This window comes from Harmonia axyridis, chromosome 1, assembly GCF_914767665.1.
Source record: "Harmonia axyridis chromosome 1, icHarAxyr1.1, whole genome shotgun sequence".
NCBI lineage: Eukaryota > Metazoa > Arthropoda > Insecta > Coleoptera > Coccinellidae > Harmonia > Harmonia axyridis.
Genome location: NC_059501.1, coordinates 4119202 through 4143026, shown reverse-complemented (window position 1 = coordinate 4143026; position 23825 = coordinate 4119202). Strand labels below are relative to the sequence as shown.

The 23825-nt window shown below is 33.9% G+C and overlaps 2 protein-coding genes across 2 annotated transcripts; one reads left to right on the top strand and one right to left on the bottom strand.

The window, feature by feature from the left end:
- Window positions 1-368: 368 nt before the first annotated feature.
- Window positions 369-15498, bottom strand: LOC123686802 (juvenile hormone esterase-like). The gene is made up of 11 exons (XM_045626993.1): window positions 15346-15498; window positions 11268-11408; window positions 9179-9313; window positions 8967-9120; window positions 7496-7681; window positions 6540-6748; window positions 5063-5243; window positions 4834-5003; window positions 2489-2621; window positions 1709-1844; window positions 369-623 (listed from the first exon to the last, which is right to left on the bottom strand). The coding sequence occupies exons 1-11, from the start codon at window positions 15400-15402 to the stop codon at window positions 434-436; spliced, it is 1692 nt and encodes a 563-aa protein (XP_045482949.1). The 5' UTR covers window positions 15403-15498; the 3' UTR covers window positions 369-433.
- Window positions 15499-15626: 128 nt separating this feature from the next.
- Window positions 15627-18685, top strand: LOC123686818 (bombyxin A-2-like). Its single transcript, XM_045626994.1, has 4 exons — window positions 15627-16014; window positions 16630-16736; window positions 17075-17174; window positions 18349-18685. Exons 1-4 carry the CDS (start codon window positions 15962-15964, stop codon window positions 18395-18397), a joined length of 309 nt encoding a protein of 102 aa, XP_045482950.1. The 5' UTR covers window positions 15627-15961; the 3' UTR covers window positions 18398-18685.
- The last annotated feature ends 5140 nt before the right edge of the window (window positions 18686-23825 follow it).

The following is a 23825-nucleotide window of genomic DNA, read 5'->3' as shown; positions in this document are numbered from 1 at the left end:
TTGGTTTTTCCAGAAAAATATCTCTCTCTACGCGCTATCTATATATTATTATGTAGATCATAGATAAAAAAAAAATCACTAGAACGTTTCATGCCGAATTTCAGGAGTATCTTATCATCACAAAACCCCTCACCTAGAAGTACTAACCGACAACAACAAGTCATATCTCATGCATATACATATATGAGATATGACTCATATATATGAGATATGACTTGTTGTTGTCGGTTAGTAATTTAGGTATATACCTAAATACAGTTCAGCGGTTTCCTAGGCCATTGGTTTATGAATGAACAAGCTCAAAAACTCCTTACAACTGGTCGGTGTTTTTTTTAAACAGCAAAGGACAAGGAATCGTAGAGAAAAAATTATTAGCAGAGAAATTTATTTCTTCTTATTTTCTATTTTGTTCATCATTAATATTTGAAATGATTCAATAAGTTGTTAAAGGTGGTTGAGCGTAGTAGTCAAATATCTGTTGGTATTCGTCCATCATCTTCTTTTTGTAGTTGTGTTCCACCTTCAATGTATCGTTAATCAATAAATAAGGCATCATACCCAATGATTCTATCTTAGACCAAGTTGTGTTTTGCAATAACTGAAGTGGCTTAGGAGTTGGGTTCCTATGGCAGGATAATAATTGAAAAATATCACTATGAATTTTATGTTTGAGGGATGATACGTTTTCGTTTAAAAGTTAGGGTATAAGTAAAAATTGTCAAAATGAATTGAAGACAACAGAAACATATAGTTCGAAATGACGGCATATTTTTTCTAGATCTAGCTCTAGACAATTAAAAAGTAATTAAAAACTTCAAGGCCCCACCCCGAGACTGACCTCCGACGTGATCAAGAAGCTTGTTGATCACTCTGTATATCAAGTGTCAAGTATTTTCAGAAGATATGGAGATGATACGCATTTATAATGTGTACAACTTTGCTTCCGCCGTTTTGCAGTAGATGGCTGTAACGATAAGTGATCAAGACTCGTGTCAAACGCAACAATAATTAGCAGGATCATTGGGAGTGACGCAACAAGCATTTCAAAACTCCAGAAAGTCATGGGAATGATTAAAAAACAAGGAAATTGGGTGCCGTATGAGTTGAAGACGAGAGGTGTTGAACGGCGTTTGTTTGCTTATGAACAGAGTTGCTTGCAAGGCAAAGAGGGAAAGGATTTCTGCATCGCATTGTGACTGGAGACGAAAAATGGGTTCATTACGATATAATCTCAAGCGCAGAAAATCTGGAGATATCCCGGCCATGCTTCCACTTCGACGGCCAAACCGAATATTTACGGTTCCAAGGTCATGCTCATTATTTGGTTGGACCAGCTCGGAGTAGTGTATTATGAGTTGTTAAAACCGACTGAAACAATTACAGGCGATCGTTTTCGAACGCAATTAATGCGTTTTAGTCGAGCATTGAAAGGCAAACGGCCGCAATACAACGAGAGACATGTTAAAGAGATTTTACAGCATGACAATGCTCGACCCCATATTGCGAAAGTGGTCAAGACATACTAGGAAACGTTGAAATGGAAGTCCTACCCCATCCGCCGTATTCTCCAGACGTTGTCCCCTCGGACTATCACTTCTTTCGATCAATGGCACACGGCCTGACTGACCAGAACTTCTGGCCTCAAATTTCGCAAAAAAGACGGCGAAAGCAAAGTTGTACGCATATGTACAGTTATCAACCGACTTACTGGTATTTCACGAAATTTGTCCACATCGTTAGCATTCGCTTCATGGTGGTTTTATCCCCTTCTGAAGTGACATTAGTAACGCCAAACCTGGCGAAAAGATACATCAAGTCTTGAGCATGTGAGACTTTTCCAGCTCCTATAAAAGAAAAAGTATTAACACAATGGAAAAAAGATATGTAAGAGATAGATCATGGATAATCATACCACTACTAGGAGTAGTACTTTTTCTTCGAAAAATTCAATACCTCAAAATATTGGAAATATTTTGGGGCATCAGTAAAATGGATTACATATATGAATTTAAGTACATTTGGGTGCTTCCTGGCTAGATTTCACATCTAAAAGAATCAAAATATTGAACCGATAGAAGCTAAAAGATAAAGTTAACCACAGAGAAAGGTGCTGTCATCAGAGGTGAGTAGTGATAGACCAGATTTGGTCTTTTTAAAGGCTAAGTATTTTACTTCTTATTTTCTATTCATTCATTATTATTGAATGATATGCTTCAATTGAAGGAGTCGAGCGTAGTTGTCAAATATCTAATGGTATTTGTTGATCATCTTCTTTCTGGTTGTGTTCCACCTTCAGTTTATCGTTAATCAGGAAATAAGACATCGAAACATTCTTGAAGGTGACTGTGTTGATAAACAGTCAAATTTTACAGAAAAAACTTGTTTTTACTACAAAAGCTTCTGAGCTTTCCTCAAATTTTTTGAGATACTGTGGTTCAACAGATCTAACACAGTATGACTGAAATTATGTGCAAATTTTTTTTTTTACCTGGTACATCAGGAATCGGAGCTATCGCTATATCTCCATAATACGCCAATTCATAGAAGTAAACATCTGTGTGGTAAGATTGCAGTTGGGCTTGTTTAAGAGTGGGTCTGATGAAGGATGTATCACTAAAATACTGAAAGAACAACGACGTAAGAATTGATGGAATAGGAAACAAGTTTAATTTATAGGTCTATTCTATTATTTAATATTTATCATGCACAAAAACTCAACACCAATAAATATTTGTGAAGAAACTAATCAGTTTGAAAAAAAACCTGTAAATTCCACAAGAAAGTTCGATATTTACACATTAATTGAACAAACCATAAAAAAATTCATAACTTCGTTGCCACGGAGCTGGACAGATGGCGCTTAATGCTACGTGGTACTCGTTGGATCCACTCCACAAATTTGTAATTGTATGAAAAATGAAAATGTGCAATTTTATGATTATCTCTTAACTAGAACTACGGAAAATTCAAGAAGAATATCCAAAAACAGTATTTTATAACATTGAGAAGGACTGAAAGACTTCACTGCTAAAAAATCGGATGATCTGTTATGTATGTTTGTATTATTCCGTTGATATTGTATTATATAGTCATAGCATAGTATAATATAGCTTATACTATGGTCATAGTTATAGTCATTTATTTTTCTATCAAAAATTTACATGTACTCATTGTACAAAGTTTTCGAATAGGTCTGATTTTGAATAGCTCTCTTTCTAGGCATCCGGCACTTTTGATATTTGACAATTACAAACTACGCCATCACTAAAAGTGGAACGTTACACGCTTCAATAACGCATTAAAATTGTTAAAATCCACTACAAAAATGGTGAAGATTTTGTAGTCACAGTTCATAATTTGTTTTGTTGGGACAAGTTGATGATGTGAAGAATTGAAACCGTATGCGTCGCTTAAGAACAATTGAGAATATTGCAGCTGTACTGTAGCCCGTACTGTTGACGTACTGTTTGTTCCAACTATCTCATAAAAATATTGAAATGCATCAATATTTTTGAAGCCATCAGTATGAAAATATGGAAATATGTAAAATATTCTGGCTCTGTAATCAATGGAAAATGTTAGACTCCACTTGTAATCAAATTTGTTCTTAATGTGTACCTACATTATAGCCAACTTTACTACTCAATTCATCTTGAATTTGGCATTGAAAATAAATGAGAAGTATTCAATATAAATATTCACAATAGAATATCCTATTTCTTTCAACTCACCTAATTTATTTTCACATTAAAACAATTATGGCCCTCTTGGAAGTATGTCATATGCTCTTAGGATGAATTTATGGAATAGCAAAAGAATAAAAGTATTCAATCTCAATCACATGAAAATTTGTCTAGTATGTGCCTAGTCCTAGTGGTATGTTTCGATGTGAGTTTGAATGGCCCGAAGAAGAAAACAGTATTGTTCGATAGCAGCAGTCTTTAGTGGGATATTGATTGTTGTCATTATAATGGGACTATTTTGTGAAAACTTTTTTAAACATGGGCTTTATGAATAATCTGGACTTTTCAAAAAGAATGTTGATTTCAGTGAAGTATCTTCTTATTATCAGAGCTTTGCCAAAGCTCAGTAATTTGTAATCAAATCGAGGAGTTGAGGTGAGCTTATTCAAATAACTTCATTTTCAAACTAAGTTGGCTAGTACTTCAATTCTAAAATCTGAGACATGACATCATAGTAAATATTCATTTCTGTGGTTTTTTTCCACAACAGAACAGAGTTGCATTCAGCCAAAGTACCCAATTTTTTGAATTTCACACTTAATTTTCTTTAAGATCAAGTTATTCGAAAACGGCGCTTTGTACGAGAAAATATGAAGAATACTTTTATTTTTCAAATTAGCCAAATATTCTTCAATAAACGTTCAAATTACTCTTAAGAGTTGGTTTCTTCGAATTTCTGGTATTTTTATGGGATGTAATGTTCATAATAAAGAAACAGAAGAATGTGTATGGAATCTTGTGTTCGGAGAAGATGTATCACATCAAAAAAAAGCTATATCTCAAAAATCATTTCCTTCGAAACAACCATTTACGAGATATAGCCGAAAATCACATTTTTTTAACGATTTTCAACAGCCTGTATCTTTTTAACCGGGCCGAATCGGAAATTCGAGGTCTTTTGACCTCAGGAATCTTGGGTTAAAATATATGTACAAGTCAAAGACTCACGCTGTATGTATAGGGAGAGTGATCCAATTGGTCACAGAGATCTTGTGATTTAACACCTTTAGACTTTTTTCTTTGAGGCCACGTGGAAGATAAGGTCTATTCCGAAAATGATCCTCAATTGATTCAATTCCTGGGGACTTACCTTGATAGAAAGCGCTTCATTTTGGTGTAAAGGAGCAGAGGGATCATATATATCCCTTATCTTCTTCCCTACCAGTTTTCTGGTCGTCAAGTTGCCAACATCTATATTACGCGAAAGGTACCATTCCGTATTATTGTCGAAGTACATCATCCTTTTCTCTAAATTTGGATCTAAAAAAATATTAAAAAATTGATAAAAATCCGCCTTTAAGAATAACTATCCAACAGACCAACAGCTAGAAACAAGCTCTCTTCCGAATTAACACCAATCAATGTAGGAACCTTATAGAAATCGCCGGAGAGAAAGCTCTGGTAAGGAGATTTGGCCAAGAAAGCGTTGTCATGTTCAGGTTCTACAGCACCAGAAAACCCAAATCCCAAAATTAATTTGTTGTAGCTTTCAATAAAACCCTGGAATAAGAGTAAGAGCAAAATCAGTAGATTCTATGGACGATTGAATTTGAATCACAACGCCATAGCGTAGTATACGGAACTAAATGAAGATGATTGTTTTTAAATAAATTTCGACAACAACTACTAACTACTACTAACTTGATTTCTACTAATTAAAATATTACAACAATTGTTTCGCCATTATTACCTTAGCATTCAGCAACTATAGTTCTATGTTTTATCCGCTAGAGGGAGTTTCACATATTTCGAATCTTCTATAGGGTGTTTTTTTTCGAGGTGTATAACTTTAAGTTGGCATTACTGTTCAAGATGGTGACCGATTTAACAGCTGTCAAGTGATTTATTCTCAGTTTGGTTTGGCAATTCATCATGAATAGACTCACGCCTGAACAACGCTTGAAAATAGTGCAATTTTATTTCAAAAATAATGGTTCTGTGCGGAATACGTATCGCGCACTACATCCATTTTATTTTGTTTAGCGATGAAGCGCACTTCTGGTTGAATTTATACGTCAACAAACAAAAATGCCGCATTTGGAGTGAAGCTAATCCTCAAGTGTATGTCGAAACACCGTTACATCTAGAAAAACTGACTGTTTGGTGCGCTTTATGGGCTGGTGGAATCATTGGTCCGTACTTCTTCAAAAACGATTATGGCCAGAACGTTACAGTCAATGGTGATCGGTATAGAGCCATGATTACTAACTTTTTCATTCCTGAATTGAACAACCATGATGTCCAGGAGCTGTGGTTCCAACAAGACGGCGCAACATGTCACACAGCTCGTGCCACAATCATTTATTGAAAGACACGTTTGGTGACCGCCTAATTTCACGTTTTGGACCTGTGAATTGACCTCCAAGATCTTGTGATTTAACACCGCTAGACTACTTTCTGTGGGGCTATGTAGAGTTATTGGTCTATGCGGATAAGCCACAAACTCTTGACCATTTGGAAGACAACATTCGCCGTGTTATTGCCGATATATGGCCACAAATGTTGGAAAAAGTCATCGAAAATTGGACGCCCAGATTGGATTACATCCGAGCCAGCCGTGGCGGTCATATGCCAGAAATCATATTTAAAATGTAATGCCACAAGATTATCTTGCGGATGAATAAAATTCATGTCAATCGAATAATCCATCGTTGTTTTATTACAATTTAAAGTTCTATAGCTCTAAAAAAAACACCCTTTAATAATTGAGATTCGATTAGCGAAACTTATTATGAGAGAATAGATGAGAAACTTATTAGAGAATAATAAGAAACGTTATATTTTATAATTAATCACCTCTTTGAACAGTTCCACAGACGTCTTCTTAATCTGTTGAACATCTAAGGTTCTGAAGAATTTCAACAGTTCCAAAGTTGAAGTATTATTTTCATTGATTGTTGAATTTATACGATTAGCGAAGTCATAAGCAATTTTTGTCGGTTTCGTTTGGATGGCCCAATTTGCCAGAGAAGATCCGCTATCTTGTATAGCTCCAATGAAGAGATCTGAAATACAGGGTGGCCATTTGAAAACGAAACAGACGAGATTACAGACGAAATAAAGTTTTTCGATAGAAATGCTCGGACAGGTCGATTTCTGTTTCGAGGGGGACAACTTAAGATGTAGGTTACGGACGCATAGCGCTTCAACCCTTGCTGCTACAACCCCCACCCCCAATTTTTGAATAGGGAAGATGGGGTGAGTGATACCTCAATTTTAAAGGTATTTTTATACTGATTTCAGCACAGTAATTGTTTTTTCATTTATGCATTAGTTCTCGAAATATTCATGCGTTAGTTAGTTAGGAAGGAAGCCACAGTCATGGTTGTTTTGAAGCTCAAAATGTCGATTTTTCACAAAACACTACAAGTGCCATGAAAACACTACTTCATTTTCAAATACTTAGTTAAGAATATTTCGAGAACTAATGCATAAAATGAAAAAACAATTACTGTGCTGAAATCAGTATAAAAATACCTTTCAAATGAAGTATCACTCACCCCATCTTCCCTATTCAAAATTTGGGGGTGGGGGTTGTAGCAGCAAGGGTTGAAGCGCTATGCGTCCGTAACCTACATCTTAAGTTGTCCCCCTCGAAACAGAAATCGACCTGTCCGAGCATTTCTATCGAAAAACTTTATTTCGTCTGTGATCTCGTCTGTTTCGTTTTCAAATGGCCACCCTGTATATTATATACTGAATTTACATCATTATTATTTATTAACTACCAAAATGTAAAGGCTTAAACTTGCTTTTGGAATTTGGTGCCAACAAGTGGAAGGAAACACTTGCAGCCCCAGCACTTTCTCCGTAAATGGTGACTCTTTTAGGATCTCCACCGAAACTTTGGATATTCCTTTGGACCCACTTGAGACCCAACTGTTGATCTTTTAGGCCATTGTTACCAGGACAGTTTAGATCTTCAGTGGACAGGAAGCCTGTAAGAGAAGGAATTTTTGATAATAATCGAATTAAACACATAAAATATACCGTATTCATAAAAATAAAAAACATGAAAGCAAGTAGCTTTTAAGCGTTTGTTCTTTAATGCGCTCCAAGGGCCCCCAAAAGTTCCTGATTTTTTTTTTTGGTTTACTATTTTCTTTATTGTAGTAGGATATCTTATAAGGGGTGTTTTTTTTTTAGAGCTATAGAACTTTAAATTGCAATAAAACAACGATGGATTATTCGATTGACATGAATTTTATTCATCCGCAAGATAATCTTGTGGCATTACATTTTGAATATGATTTCTGGCATATGACTGCCACGGCTGGCTCGGATTTAGTATGATTTTCGATGACTTTTTCCAACATTTGTGGCCGTATATCGGCAATAACACGGTCTTCCAAATGGTCAAGGGTTTGTGGCTCATCCGCATAGATAGACCAATGACTTTACATAGCCCCACAGAAAGTAGTCTAGCGGTGTTAAATCACAAGATCTTGGAGGCCAATTCACAGGTCCAAAACGTGAAATTAGGCGGTCACCAAAAGTGTTTTTCAATAAATCGATTGTGGCACGAGCTGTGTGACATGTTGCGCCGTCTTGTTGGAACCACAGCTCCTGGACATCATGCTTGTTCAATTCAGTAATGGAAAAGTTAGTAACCATGGCTCTATACCGATCACCATTGACTGTAACGTTCTGGCCATCATCGTTTTTGAAGAAGTACGGACTAATGATTCCACCAGCCCATAAAGCGCACCAAACAGTCAGTTTTTCTGGATGTAGCGGTATTTCGACAGACACTTGAGGATTAGCTTCACTCTAAATGCAACAGTTTTGTTTGTTGACGTAGCCATTCAACCAGAAGTGCGCTTCATCGCTAAACAAAATAAAATAGACGTAGTGCGCGATAAGTATTCCGCACAGAACCATTATTTTCGAAATAAAATTGCACTATTTGCAAGCGTTGTTCAGGCGTGAGTCTATTAATGATGAATTGCCAAACCAAACTGAGAATAAATCACTTAACAGCTGTTAAATCGGTCGCCATCTTGAACAGTTATGCCAACTCAAAGTTATATACCTCGAAAAAAAAAACACCCGTTACAAACTATCGGCCTGGCAGAAGTCTAGATCAATAGTTATTCACAAAAAAAAACGTGCTGCCATCAGAGGTGAGTAGCGATAGACCGGTTTCGCTGTTTTCATTCAATTATTGATAAATACCAAACAATTAAAGATATCCTGAGAGAGTAACATTACTTTGTGTCCTACCTAAAAAGCATAATCTGTATCCAACATAAACAATGACCATATCATAATCCATCAAATATTGAGGACCAATTTCTGATGGAGAACCAGTTTCAAAACCGCCACCATGAATGACGTACATAACTGGTAGTGAAACATTACGTCCTTCTTTTGGTATCTGAAAATCACTTTTTGAAAGAACGTCTAGGTCCAGAACAAAAAGACGAAGATCTCACCTGAGGTGTGTATACGTGGATATATAGGCAATCCTCGCTTTCGTTCGGTTGCAAATTGGAGGTTAGTTGTATACACATCCTGTCTTTGGCATCACTGTCCAATACGCCTTCCCAGTTGTCTGGTTTTTGAGGTGGCTGAAAGATTGTATGGAAATTTTGATGGATTCTTAAGCAAAAGCTGAACCCTAGTTTGAGAAAGGAAATGATTGAAATTGTAGTGACTCTTTGGTGATGTGTTCAAGGCCGTAGATCTTTTTTTCTTGAGGAGAGTATTCGAAAAAAAATTACGTCAGATACACATTAATTATTTTATCAAAAATAAATACTTATGAAACGTATATATATACACACATACACAAGAAGGAACATTTCAAAAACAACAACAACCTTTTTCCCTTAAGAAACATTTAATAAATTTGTGAGCATAGTAGTAAAGGGTGTTTTTTTTTAGAGCTATAGAACTTTAACGATGGATTATTCGATTGACATGAATTTTATTTATCCGCAAGATAATCTTGTGGCATTACATTTTAAATATGATTTCTGGCATATGACCGCCACGGCTGGCTCGGATGTAGTCCAATCTGGACGTCCAATTTTCGATGACTTTTCCCAACATTTGTGGCCGTATATCGGCAATAACACGGCGAATGTTGTCTTCCAAATGGTCAAGAGTTTGTGGCTTATCCGCATAGACCAATGACTTTACATAGCCCCACAGAAAGTAGTCTAGCGGTGTTAAATCACAAGATCTTGGAGGCCAATTCACAGGTCCAAAACGTGAAATTAGGCGGTCAAAAACGTGTCTTTCAATAAATCGATTGTGGCACGAGCTGTGTGACATGTTGCGCCGTCTTGTTGGAACCACAGCTCCTGGACATCATGGTTGTTCAATTCAGGAATGAAAAAGTTAGTAATCATGGCTCTATACCGATCACCATTGCCTGTAACGTTCTGGCCATCATCGTTTTTGAAGATGTACGGACCAATGATTCCACCAGCCCATAAAGAGCGCCAAACAGTCAGTTTTTCTGGATGTAACGGTGTTTCGACATACACTTGAGGATTAGCTTCACTCCAAATGCGGCAGTTTTGTTTGTTGACGTAGCCATTCAATCAGAAGTGCGCTTCAACGCTAAACAAAATAAAATGGACGCAGTGCGCGATACGTATTCCTCACAGAACCATTATTTCCGAAATAAAATTGCACTATTTGCAAGCGTTGTTCAGGCGTGAGTCTATTCACGATGAATTGCCAAACCAAACTGAGAATAAATCACTTAACAGCTGTTAAATCGGTCGCTATCTTGAACAGAAATGCCAACTTAAAGTTATATACCTCGAAAAAAAAAACACCCGTTATATAAAAAATTCAGTACGCATCGCAAAATTGCAGTGAATGCTGTATCTTGGAGATTTTCAGTTTCACTTGTGCATTTTTTAAAACACAATTCTAATTCTGTTTCTATTAAACTAGAAACAATACTAGTTTTTGGAATTTTAATATGAATTTCGTTAAAGTTTACCCAAAACTAGAATCATATTTCCTTTCTAATTCAATGACTGTGGAAATAATTAAATTATTTATATCAAAAACTTTGAACACATCATTATGGAAACTGAATTCGGGATCTGCCAGTTCATTTACATTATCCAACAATGGTATGAAAATATTCCTGAAATAATATCGGTTGATTTAAATCTCAGTAAGTCTGGGCTTGACTAGATTTAAATTCATTTATTAATGAAGCAATTCTACTTCAGCAATTTGAAACAGAGAATGATACAAAAAACTTGGGGTAAGTGTAAATCAATACCGAAAGCAAAAATCCAAGATGGTAAAACAAGGGGCGACAAAGCGGATAGATAAAGGAAAATAATTAACCTCAGACGTAGACTTACGCTCACAGTGCAATGAAAGTAATCATCTCGAAAGCGATAATAAACTCATTTCAAAGAGAAGTAAAATGATCATTGGTTCATTTTTATGGAATTATTTTCGTTCTTCGTCTTGGCAAGACTTTTGAAATTTTATGCTACTATGGAATTTCATGCAGAGTTTCTATTCAGAAAGTTGAAAGGATCTCACCTGAAATCTAAGTTCACCTAATGGTGGTTTAGCATAAGGAATCCCCCTGAAGGCATAAAAAGTCTTGTTGTTTGGTGTCGTCATAAGCTCCCCTTTGACTTTTCCATTTGAAATTTTCACTATGAGATCATCTCCAGCAACCTTTGTAGAAGAATATCAGTTTCATTTCAGTTATTCATTCATAATTTTTATTATAATAATAATAATTTATTTATACTAGTCTCACAAAATACATGTAATAGTGTGCAAATATATGTTTCTTTAGTAATAATAATAATAATATACAGGGTGATTCACCGGGATGGCCTATTAGACGTTTATGGAAAACTAATCATAATTTGCATAGCGGGTTTTCCTCATTTGAAGTTCTTCCTCGATAACTCTTAAAGTATTCATTTTAGGTATAGGGTTTGCTTAAGTAACCCCCACTATTTTTGGACGTAGTATCGACTGAAATAATAAAAAATATAGGCTCTAATTTGAAAATCTTGAGTTTTGATGAATTTGAGTTGTCCAAGTTCATGATCCTGCTTATAAAGATCCTGTACATTTTTGGCCCAAACCGCAAACAGTCTTATAATAATACGTATTTGAGGAATAGAAAAAAAAACATTTTTTGGAAAAAGCTCTTTCTGCGGTAATATAAAAAAAAGTCAGTACTCATCGCCTTCATTTTTTCATAAGAATCCCAATAACTCATGAACTGTTGAGTTTTTCCCAAGGTATGGCATATTGCCGAAATTGCCATCAAAAAAGCTATCTAATGATGCAATAATATACTGGGTGTGCCATTTGAAATAAGGAAGTAATAGTCTGTTTCCGGTATAACCGGAAGTTGTAGAAATCTGAAAATATTTTAGGGAGAAAGATCATTGTCTCAAAACCCAATATGCAAATTTTCAGCTCAAAAATATGATTAGTTTTCTAGAAACGTCTAATAGGCCATCGAGTTTGGGACACCCTGTATATGCCATTAAAAAGTATATGGCCTGTCAAGCAAAACTAAAATCCATGTAAAATCAACACGATCATACAATATAATAATAATAATAATAATAATAATAAACTTTATTGATCCTTCCTGACATTAAACAAATGTATAGGACAAGTCATATAAAAATAGTATACAATTTCATAGAGAGAAAAAAAACAAAAAAAAAAAAACAGATTCAAAGAATGGAGTCCCTAAGGAACTCTCCAACACTATAGTAGCATCCTTTAATCAATAGCAACTTTACTTCTCGCTTGAAAGACCTTCCATTCATTGATTTCAACCTACTAGGCAAACGGTTGTACAATTTAATGCCCATAAAGCTCGGTGAGGACTCATATTTAGCTGTACGATGTTTGGGGAAGGCTATGGTATCAGTATGGCGTGTTTCATACCCATGAAAGTCAGAGCATCTCTTGTATTTACTGATGTTAAGGTGGATATAATTGAGGCAATTAAGAATGTAAATACATGGGAAGGGAAGCATACCAAATTGACCGAAAATCGGACGACATGAATCGCATGGCCGAAGTCCGAAAATAAGTCGTACGATACGCTTCTGAGAAATGAAAACTCGACTTGACACTGTCGAGGAGCCCCAAAGAACCACGTTGTAATTTAGATGACTGTAAACACATAAAAATATATCGGTAATATATTATATTTCAATACTTTCAAATAAGTTTTTAACGTTTTCCTCATTGGCTATCAAATTAACAATAAATAAATAGTGGCTATGGGTCTCTCGTGACCATGTGATAAGTATGGCAGAATTGGTATCAAAATATTCAAACATTGAATAAAGATTTAAAAATCACTCAAATTATAGAAATTTCTAAATTAAAATATACAGGAAACACACAAAAAAAGTGTAAATGACAAAACATATACTTTTTCTTATGGAACACCCCGTTTTTTTTTTTAGTTTTCAGATTGCATGGAATAAATAAACTTATTTGTTCAAAGTTTCATTTGCTTAAAACTGATCGTATTTGAGATATTTCGATTTTTCATGAATTGAAGGTTTTTGGAAAAACCTAATTAATGAATTTCTGAAAAATACATTTTTCAATTAGAACATTTTATTTTCAGCTTTCGAATTGTATGGATCGCATTCTAAAACTAGGTTATTCAGTAAACTCACAACGACTTTAATAATATAAAAAAAACTCATCAATTTGATTCAAATTGGAATAGTAGAACAAGAAATATTGAGGTAATTTCACATTTGAGATTGCTCAACACGCATCTATTATCTGGAAAAGCCATTTGTTATATTAAAATCGGATAAGAATTGTAGAAGTTGATTCAAGGAGACACAAACCGACAGACATACGCGAAACCAATGTCGTTCGTTATCAAAAGCATTTTGCAAATTGAAATTTTGGGATTTGGGACCAGGGCCCCCGCAACCGCGCGTTCAACGCGTGCACCGCACGCGGGCGCCACTCTTAAGGGGCGCCAAAATCTCTTATAGACCGCATGAAAATCCGAAAGACCAAAGGTTTTCGAAAAATTTGTTTTTTTATTTTTTCAACAATTTGAAACGTTCAAAGACATCTTTTACACATCCAAACAAGTTCCCGAACGTCACAATCCCTATAAAATAACCTCGGCCACAGATTGCAATTATACGATTCTTTTCGAGATTTCTTTATGGACCACCTTGCACCGGACGGCGGGTACCATTTCTTCGATCATCACTAAAACGCATATGGTACACATAAACAATCATAAATACCGAAGCGATAGCTTTTAGCCAGGGGAATTACTGAAACTTTCGCCACCTGAAACTACCAAAATCTGCTTGCTATGCTATAACAGCAGAAACATATCCAAAGAATAGTTATTTTGTTTCGAAACGTTTAGGGGTTGAGGTCAAGACGCAAAAAATTAAAATACTCAGATAATTGGAAAGATTTGTATTTTGTGTAATTGTGGTTTGTTTTACTGTTTTTTGTTGTGATTAAATTAAATTTTATGAAATGGTAAGTACCTATCCACATACAGTATTAGCATTTCTATTAGTCTATAAAATTCGATATTTTTTTTCTGTTTAAAATGGTGCACATCCTAAATTAGCCCATACCTATATACTATAATATTATTTTTATTTGCTTCAAATAGGGAAGTATTGTTTGTAATCGTGAAAAAATTGAATCGACTTTGATATTTTGAATTTGTTACCTCTGGGGCCACCATCATATTATAATTAATTTTTTTTTTAATATGCACCCTGGATCTGTATTATTTATTTGATGTTCGTAGCCGTTTGACATTCTAAAAAAATTATATTTCACCTTTGCCAAAAATTAATTATTATAACAGGAACAGGGTATGTGCTTCAGATCGGTCTTAACTTATTATTATTATTAATATTAACTCCGTTTAGGTTTAAAGGCTCGGATTTAAGGTTTAAATTCATAAAAATGAAAACATACCGGTTATTCTCAAAGTGATGGCGCAAAGTAAATCATGGGTGAATGTCCTTACCAATTTTGGATCAAGTTTTTATTAAATTCTAGGAGCCATACAAGAGAAAACGACCTTCTGGTGCAAAATTTCGAGAGCAAAAAAAAAGCTAGACTTCAACAAAGGGAGAAGATGGCTGGGAGTATGGAATAATATTTAATAATTATTAATAATAATATTAATATTTTAATATAATATTATGAATAATTTAAAGAAGAATAAAGCTCAGGTTTTGGAAATTCTGCAGTTTCATTACAAAATTAAAATAAAATGCGGTTTTGATCGAATGCTTGAATAAAATAATGAAACATTTAAAAAATGTATTATGCAACAACTGACAGCATAAAGTTCTTAAGGCATTCAATAAAGGTTGCTGATAGTTTTTTTAACCCTTCTACAAATAAATTCCTAACAAAAACTGAAACATTTTTTGCCGATTATCCTGCGACGTTTTTCTCCACTTCCCCCCTTTTTGGGGCGCCAAAATATTTTCGGCACGCGAGCGTTGATGACCCTTGCGGGGGCCCTGTTTGGGACCAAAAATTCGTGTTCATTTACGTTTGGCATATGTGTTAAAGAATATAAAGTATAAGTTTTATTTACAGAATTACTCACAAGAGATTTAATAACTAACAGCATAAACAAAATCGTCCTAAGCATGTTTTTTCCCATGGTTTACTAACATTAACTATTTGACTACACTAAAATCAATAGAAATTGTTTTTTTTTTAATGGTAGATAATATCGAGAGATTGTACTCAATGCTGATTGATTTAGTTGGAATTCTATTTTATCGCGACTAAAGTTCAAAGAAAAGTTGATCAAAACTGATAAAAATATTTCGAATTGAAACGCGTCTTTTCACCAAAATATTTAGAATTTATCTATCTATTTCAAAAATTCGATCTGAGAATTTTACAGACAAATAATCGAAGGATTGTTCATCCTGGAAGAGAGTACATTATTTGAAAGAAATAATGAAACTGATGTGTTTAAAAATTGACAAATTTTTGGTTATTTTTATTCTTTTGATAGCGAAAATGTTTTTAGTGATTCTTTGCACGGTTCTTGATACAAAACACTTGAGTCCTTTTTACCCTTTTCTTGTTACCTCGGTTGCAAACTAGATTGTTGTTATCGAACTATCCCTAACATATCGAAGGTGCGATGTTTTCACACTTGAAACACTTAAAATTGGTCTGAATGAAATATTGATGGAATATACAAAATAATGAAAAATTTAGCTGTTATTCTTTTAATAGTCCTCGGTTTAAACAGTATCAAGTGAGTACGTGATTATTTCGTTAGTTGATCAAGGCACTGATTTATTTTTCAATTGAGTTTACTTCTGATCAACTTTTCATTATCGGATGGTGTGAAAAATAATACATATTTTAATATTACAAATTTATCTATTGAATATCTGCAAATAATAAAACTTTTTCATGTTTTTTTCTTATTTTAAAATTTAAGTCTTACTTTTTTCTATTTTAAATTTAATACATCACTTATTTTCAATGGATCCACCCTCAATTCTGCACGATCCAAATCAGAAATTGTAAATTAATTATTTTCACTCTTTTTATATATAAATTTTTTAATTTTTTTTATATATATATCTTTTTATATTATAAATTTAATTTATTTATTGCTCAATTTTACTGCAAAAAATATATAAATACACTTAAAATATTAGATTTTCAATTTTAAATTGACTTATTTCTAATTCATTAATAATCAACTGATTAAATTACACGTGGATTATAGTTTATTGATGGAAATAAGTTGTTATAAATTGATTAAGTAACGCACATCAACTTTCGTTGAATTAGAAGAATTAAATATGGTTTTTAGTGTTTGATGTATAAGATCAAATATCGATATGATTTTTTTTTTCAGTAAAACAAGAAGCAGTAACATACATTCTCGCATGCAGTACTTTTGCGGTACCAGACTTGTTGTCGCCCTCAGTTTGATTTGTGAAACCTACAACAATCCATCAGAAGGTGGGTATATCTACTCATTAATTAATTTTAATTATACATATTTATATTTTTACATATCACATTTTGATCTGAATTTTTTTTTAATATTTTTATGGATTTATATACAACATATTTAATATTACTGTTGAAACAATGTTCCGAAGTTCTCAAGAGAGATTTTTCGAATTAATTGAAAGGATTTATTTGAATTCGAAAGAGTTTTATAAAATGTTTTTAATTTCAACTACACTAGGCCTCTGCGAGACCTCTAAATAGCTTAGAACTTGCACGTTTTATGTGAAATTGATGTGTTCTGTGTAGGCTTTGTTACTGTGTCCCTAGATATATTTTTTTTACAGTTGAAGAGGATTATTCCCAACGAAATGGAATAATCGAAACTTGCTGTCAAAGACCTTGTTCAAGGAGTGTTCTTGCCAGTTATTGTGGATCTTTGAAAGCGTGAGTATTCCATTATTTACATTTAAAAAATTTAATATCCTTATACATCAATTACGTTTGTTATATATCTACATGAAAACTTAAATTCTATTTTATTCGTGCAATCTTATGAGTTCACAAGGATATTACTTTTGGTAAGTGTACAAGTGAAGTTAATGTAAAAAAAATTCTAGTGACACACTCACGCCTTCTGAAAGCTTTTGCTTTTTTTTCCCTTTGTATCAATTACGATGTTTTTCACTCTATTTATTTGTTAATATCAAACTGAAATCTTTTTTTAAATATGCTTCTTAATATCTATGTTCAGTTATTTCATATATCACGTTGAAATAAAATTGAAAATTTTATTTTCTTCTGAAATTCAAATATTAGGTACTTATCGTCTTCTAAGAGGATCTATAGAATCTGAGGTATAAAGAAATTATTATAAAGGAGATCTGCTTCAAAATTGATCTGATGGAAGTAGCCTAAAATAATAAGAATAATTTAATTTTTGATGAAGAGTTTATACCTACACAGAGTGGTCCAGAATTTAGCTCATCAGATTTTCAATAGGAAAAGGATCATCGCACTCCCATATCTACGCCGCTGGATAATTTTGGCAGGGGACACTTACCTTATTCGAAACATTTAAATATCTAGACTTCAATACCTAAAAATTGATACAATAAATGTAATAATACTAGAGTTATAAGTAAAAACTGATTTTTTTTTCAAATTTACCACCCTGTATCCCGAAAACGAAACTTGTTAGGATATATGTTTATAGGAACTTTTTTCATGAAAAGAGCTTTTCTATCCAACGCCAAAGTTATTGAACTAAAATCTGGAACACCCTGTATTAAAAAATTCAAGTTCTCATAAATTAGGTGCGTTTATATTTTTTATCGAAAAATCTAATCGATTAATCGTAAATGCATGTTTTTATAGACATTCCTCACATCATCAGTTCAACGGGTAATTCTATTTTCAAATTATTTTTTGTTTAAATTGCAAATGTGAGAAATGGTTATAATTTATAAATTTTCCTCCTCATAAATTCGAACAATAGTGATAAGTTCATTTAAGTGGACTCATCGGTCGAGTGAATGCATCAGTAAAACTGATTAAAATAAAAACGCATCCTCAATTTGGGTACCTACTTCAAAAAGTTGATAATATCCTTTTTTTTCAGACTGCTTTTTGAACCCTTCTATATGATTTCGAAAACCTTCGAGTTCTAAAAAAATCAAACCTTCAGAACAGAAAATCTTTTTTCTCAGGGACACGAAACATGATGATAATCATAGAAAATCAAGTAAGGGCGTAAAAAAGAAGAAAAACCCAAAAGGAAAAAAATCAAAAAAATATACCAAAATGAAAAAGAACAAGTGCAACAAGATCAAGGACAAGAAAAGAAGGAAAAGTTGTCGTCGCAAACAATCAAGAAAATAGAAATTAATTTCCCAAGAAATACATTAACTCTATATTGACATTTTTGTATCAATCTTCAATAAATCGGCTTTTTGGAATTCTTTTTATAATTTTGTTGGCTTGAGATTTCATCTGCAGTTTCCACACAATTTTGTTTTTTCCTCTCATAATGAAGAGTCACAAGAAATCAAATACACCGCTCACAAAAAGCTTAGGTTTTTCAATAACGAAAATACACAAATTCACTTAATTGATTCCTAAAGAAACAAAAGTTCAGAGTTGAAATAACAATCACTTCCTGTCTACGTAGAGCCGTTCAGGACACTTTAGGATCAATGACCCTTTTGAATGAGCTGGAATGAATTCAATAGGAATCAATTATTCATAATGTCTATAATGAACATTTTCTGATTCCAAAAAGTACTCTGGTGTTTCAACCAAAAAAAAAAAATTGGAAATGTGTAAGTGTCGAAAAAACAAGTCCAGAAATCTTCAGTTCAGTATCCTTACAGAATTCCCAATTTCATATCATTTCGAATGATAATATTGTGCATAACTTGCTATTTCTCTGTTCATATTATATCCAAGGATCATAAAGTATTTAGATTCTACCCTCAGAGTGATAAACATAGATAGAGGGAGTATATGTCATTTTCAGTGTGCAAATTTTGTCCCCAATATGAACTATCAAATTTGACAAGAAGCGCGCAGAAATGAAAACATATCAGAGAAACGATATTCCACTCATTTCGCGATTTTCTCCACAAAGAACGCACTTCTTATGTCCCATAGTGAATCAACGTTTCATATTAACTTAAAATATATTGAAATAAATACCTAAATATATGAGAACTACAGAAAACAAACTTCAAGCGCGCCAAACTACGTGAAACAACCAATGGCACTAGGAGAGCAAAAGTTTCCAAACCTTGGATTTCAGCAGGTAGATACAGAAAATAATAAATATTTTGCTTATTATAAATTCGACAATTACGAAAAATATCGAATTCCAAATATTCAAATTCACTTATTCAATTGAGAATCACTCAAATAAATATATTTCATTCAATTGGTATACATTCATAACGATATATTAAAATTGTGGTATGAAAATATATCACAATCCGACATCGTAATCTAACCATGTTGGGATATGTAAAAATTGCGTATACTCTCTCAATCTATGTTTATTACTCTATGATTACCCAATTCAATAATGACATCAATAACTAGCGATAAATTCAAAATAACAAACTAGTATGACATAAACTAATTCAAAAGACCGCAATTCACAAGATATACATGTTTTTCCAGCAAGAAAATTATTATTTAGTTTGATAATTGAAATTATCCGTATGAAAGTAAATCAAGAAACTAACCCGCAATTATATTGCATTTCTATGCCATTTACCATAATCTGCCTGCAAAAATATGAGTATTTTTCATTCGTTCTTGTGCACAAGCTAATGATATATTTCCGTAATGAAAGTGCATAAGAAGGTAGATATATTCTGGCATTCTCAACAAGATAATTAGATAATTATCGGATACAATGAAAATTGGCTTGCCACAATGATATTTCTGAACATTTCGTTATTTCTGAATGCGTTTTATACAGGGTGCTCCTTAATTGTAGGTAGAAACGAAAATGACTCATTCCTCGGATCATTTTAACCAAAAAAAGTCCTATAAACATGGGCCCACAAACGCTATGTTTTCGAGATACAGGGTGTCAAAATTTTTTCTCATAGCTCCTTCCCTTCCCCCAAGATATTCAACTTACATTGGCATAGATATTCCAATTTTTGTTTTTTTTGGAACACTGCCCACTTTTTTCTTCCAGAACTCATTTTGGTGGTAGAAAAATGTAAGAAAAAACTTCGGTCCAGTAGGTACTACTAGTTTTTTGTATCTGCTACCGTTTTCGAGTAAAAATTCAAACAATTCTTTAATAATCCTCAGGAAAATCCAAATTATTATGAATATCCAGTTAGTAAGCTGTGATGAATAAATTAATTATAAGTTTTGGTACTTATTTACCCAATATGAAGCGAAGTTTAATAAAGATTCGATAAACTGGCATTATCATCACAAAAAAGTAGGACTACCAGAAACACCCTGTATCTCGGAAACAAAGTGTTTGCGGGTCCATATTCATAGGACTATATTTTCTCAAAATTATCCAAGAAATCTCTCATTTTCCTTTGTACCTCCAATTTAGGAACACCCTGTAGCTTATAACGGTGCTCAGTAAAAAAGTTCTTGAAAGATTACTCCTAAAGTGTGAAGTATGTGAAAGTACTTACCTACAGTCAATTGATAATTGGCAATTGATAGGATTATTGCAAATTTCACTTGAATCTTACATAATACATTGACTTTACGTTAAAAAAACCAAACTCTGCAAATTTTAATGTAACTATATGAGTATATGGTTTATTACTTCCTCTGATCTCATGAAATTTCTAACTTTAATATTGGAACTATGATTGGATCAATCTTAAGCAACTGATTTTTGAACCGAATTTCCTAAAAAATAATTACACATTACAAAACGTAAAAATTTCAGCACAGGTCAATTTTTTTCGATCGATTTCAGAGCTAAAAGGAATAAACTCTGCGTCTTCTCTTGTTTCATTTGTTTCGCAAAAATAACCACAATACGCATTTTCGATAACGCTTATTGATGGTTTCGCAAATACCTACGAGAAGAATCAATACATGCATAATACGATAAATACTGCATTTCTTACCCAACTCCTCCATTTGCCTGAATTTTATGTTTGTTTAGGAAGAATTGCTAACACACATCAGAGGCGTATTTGAAGAAATGCCGACCTGCATATAGGTACTTATTCTATAGGACCAAAAAATTCTGTACTAAAAAAAAAAAAAATTTAAAATTAGTGAAGCATAGTCGGAGCTTTTGTGCGGTTGATTATTTATGTCAGTTGCCTCCTTGGAGACCACTGAACTGTAATAATATGTGTTATTAGGTCTATTGAAAAGTCCCCGGTCTTATGCACAGAAGGCGGTGATAGTATTAAATCCATATTATGATTTTTAGTTAGTACCAACCTTCAAACGAAACGTGTCAAAATTTGACAGCATTCCGACCAATAGTTTGTGAGATATTGCGTTGTGAGTGTAGCTACTTTTGTTATTTGGAAAAATATTTAAAAAAAAATTACGTGTGCTGATAAAATATTGCTTTTTGAAGGGAAAAACTACAGTAGAAGCAAAATCTTGGCTTAATGAAGAGTTTCCAGGGTCTGCTCCAGGAAAATCAACCATCATCGATTGGTATGCTAAGTTTAAACGTGGTGAAATGAGCACCGAAGACGGCGAACGCAGTGGACGCCCAAAAGAGGCTGTCAACAACGAAAAAATAAAAAAAGTTCACAAAATGACTTTGAATTACCGTAAAGTGAAGTTGATCGAGATAGCAGACATTGTGAAGATTTCATCTGAACGTGTACATCATATCATTCACGAATATTTGTACATGAGAAAGCTGTGTGCAGAATGGGTGCTCACAATCGATCAAAAGCAACAACGTGTTAATGATTCTGAGGAGTGTTTGAAGCTGTTTAAGTGCAATAAACCTTAATTTTTGCGTCGATTTGTGAAAATGGATGTAACATGGCTCCATCATTTCATTCCGGAGTCCAATCGACAGTCAACTGAGTGGACTGCACACGATGAACCGAATCCGAAGCGAGGAAAACACAACAGTCATCTGGCAAAGTTATGGCATCAGTATTCTGGGATGCGAAAGTATAATATTCATTGATTAGACCCAAAAGGGCCAGACCATCAACAGCGATTATTATAAAGCTTTATTGGATCGTTTAAAGGATGAAATCGTTAAAAAACGGCCCCATTTGAAGAAAAAAAGGGTGCTGTTTCATCAAGACAATATGCCGTGTCACAAATCAATGAAAACAATGGTAAAATTGCCTGAATTGGGCTTCGAATTTCTTCTGCATCCACCGAATTCGCCAGATTTGGCCCCCAGCGACTTTTTCCTGTTCTCAGACCTCGAAAGAACGCTCTCTGGAAAGAAATTTAGCGCCAATGAAGAAGTGATCGCCGAAAGTGAGGTCTATTTTGGAGCGAAAGACAAATAGTACTACAAAAATGGTATCGAAAAGTTGGAAGATCGCTATAATCGCTGTATCGGCCTCGAAGGCAACTAAAGGGTGTTTTTTTAGAGCTATAAAACTTTAAATTGCAATAAAACAACGATGGATTATTCGATTGACATGAATTTCATTTATCCGCGAGATAATCTTGTGTTATTACATTTTAAATATGATTTCTCTAATTATGTGGTTATTCCGTTCATTCTTCCACATCTTGTAGAACAAAATCGTGCGAGAATATATCAGAAACGCACAGTTTTCATGGTTATATTTTATTATTCTATGTTGGCACTCCGAACTTTCCGCTACGGCTTTATCTGTCAATTCATCAAATTGCCTTAAAAAAATCAGTTCTGCCAACCAACATTTTTCAATGCAAAAATCACTAAATTATATTTATGGAAATATTTCATTAATTTCAATGAAAATGCAATGAATTAGAGAAAATAATGTATAATACTCGTACAGAAGGCTCATTCTACCACTCGTTCATTCCAAAACTCGCCACTTCGTGGCTCGTTTTTGAATTTTGAACTCGTGGAAGAATATCAATGCCTTCTGCACTTGTATTATAAATAACTATTCTGGCATATGACCACCACGGCTGGCTCGGATGTAGTCCAATCTGGACGTCCAATTTTCGATGACTTTTTCCAAAATTTGTGACGTATATCGGCAATAACACGGCGAATGTTGTCTTCCAAATGGTCAAGGGTTTGTGGCTTATCCGCATAGACCAGTGACTTTACATAGCCCCACAGAAAGTAGTCTAGCTGTGTTAAATCACAAGCTCTTGGATGCCAATTCACAGGTCCAAAACGTGAAATTAGGCGGTCACCAAACGTGTCTTTCAATAAATCGATTGTGGCACGAGCTGTGTGACATGTTGCGCCGTCTTGTTGGAACCACAGCTCCTGGACATCATGGTTGTTCAATTCAGGAATGAAAAAGTTAGTAATCATGGCTCTATACCGATCACCATTGCTTGTAACGTTCTGGCCATCATCGTTTTTGAAGAAGTACGGACCAATGATTCCACCAGCCCATAAAGCGCACCAAACAGTCAGTTTTTCTGGATGTAACGGTGTTTAAA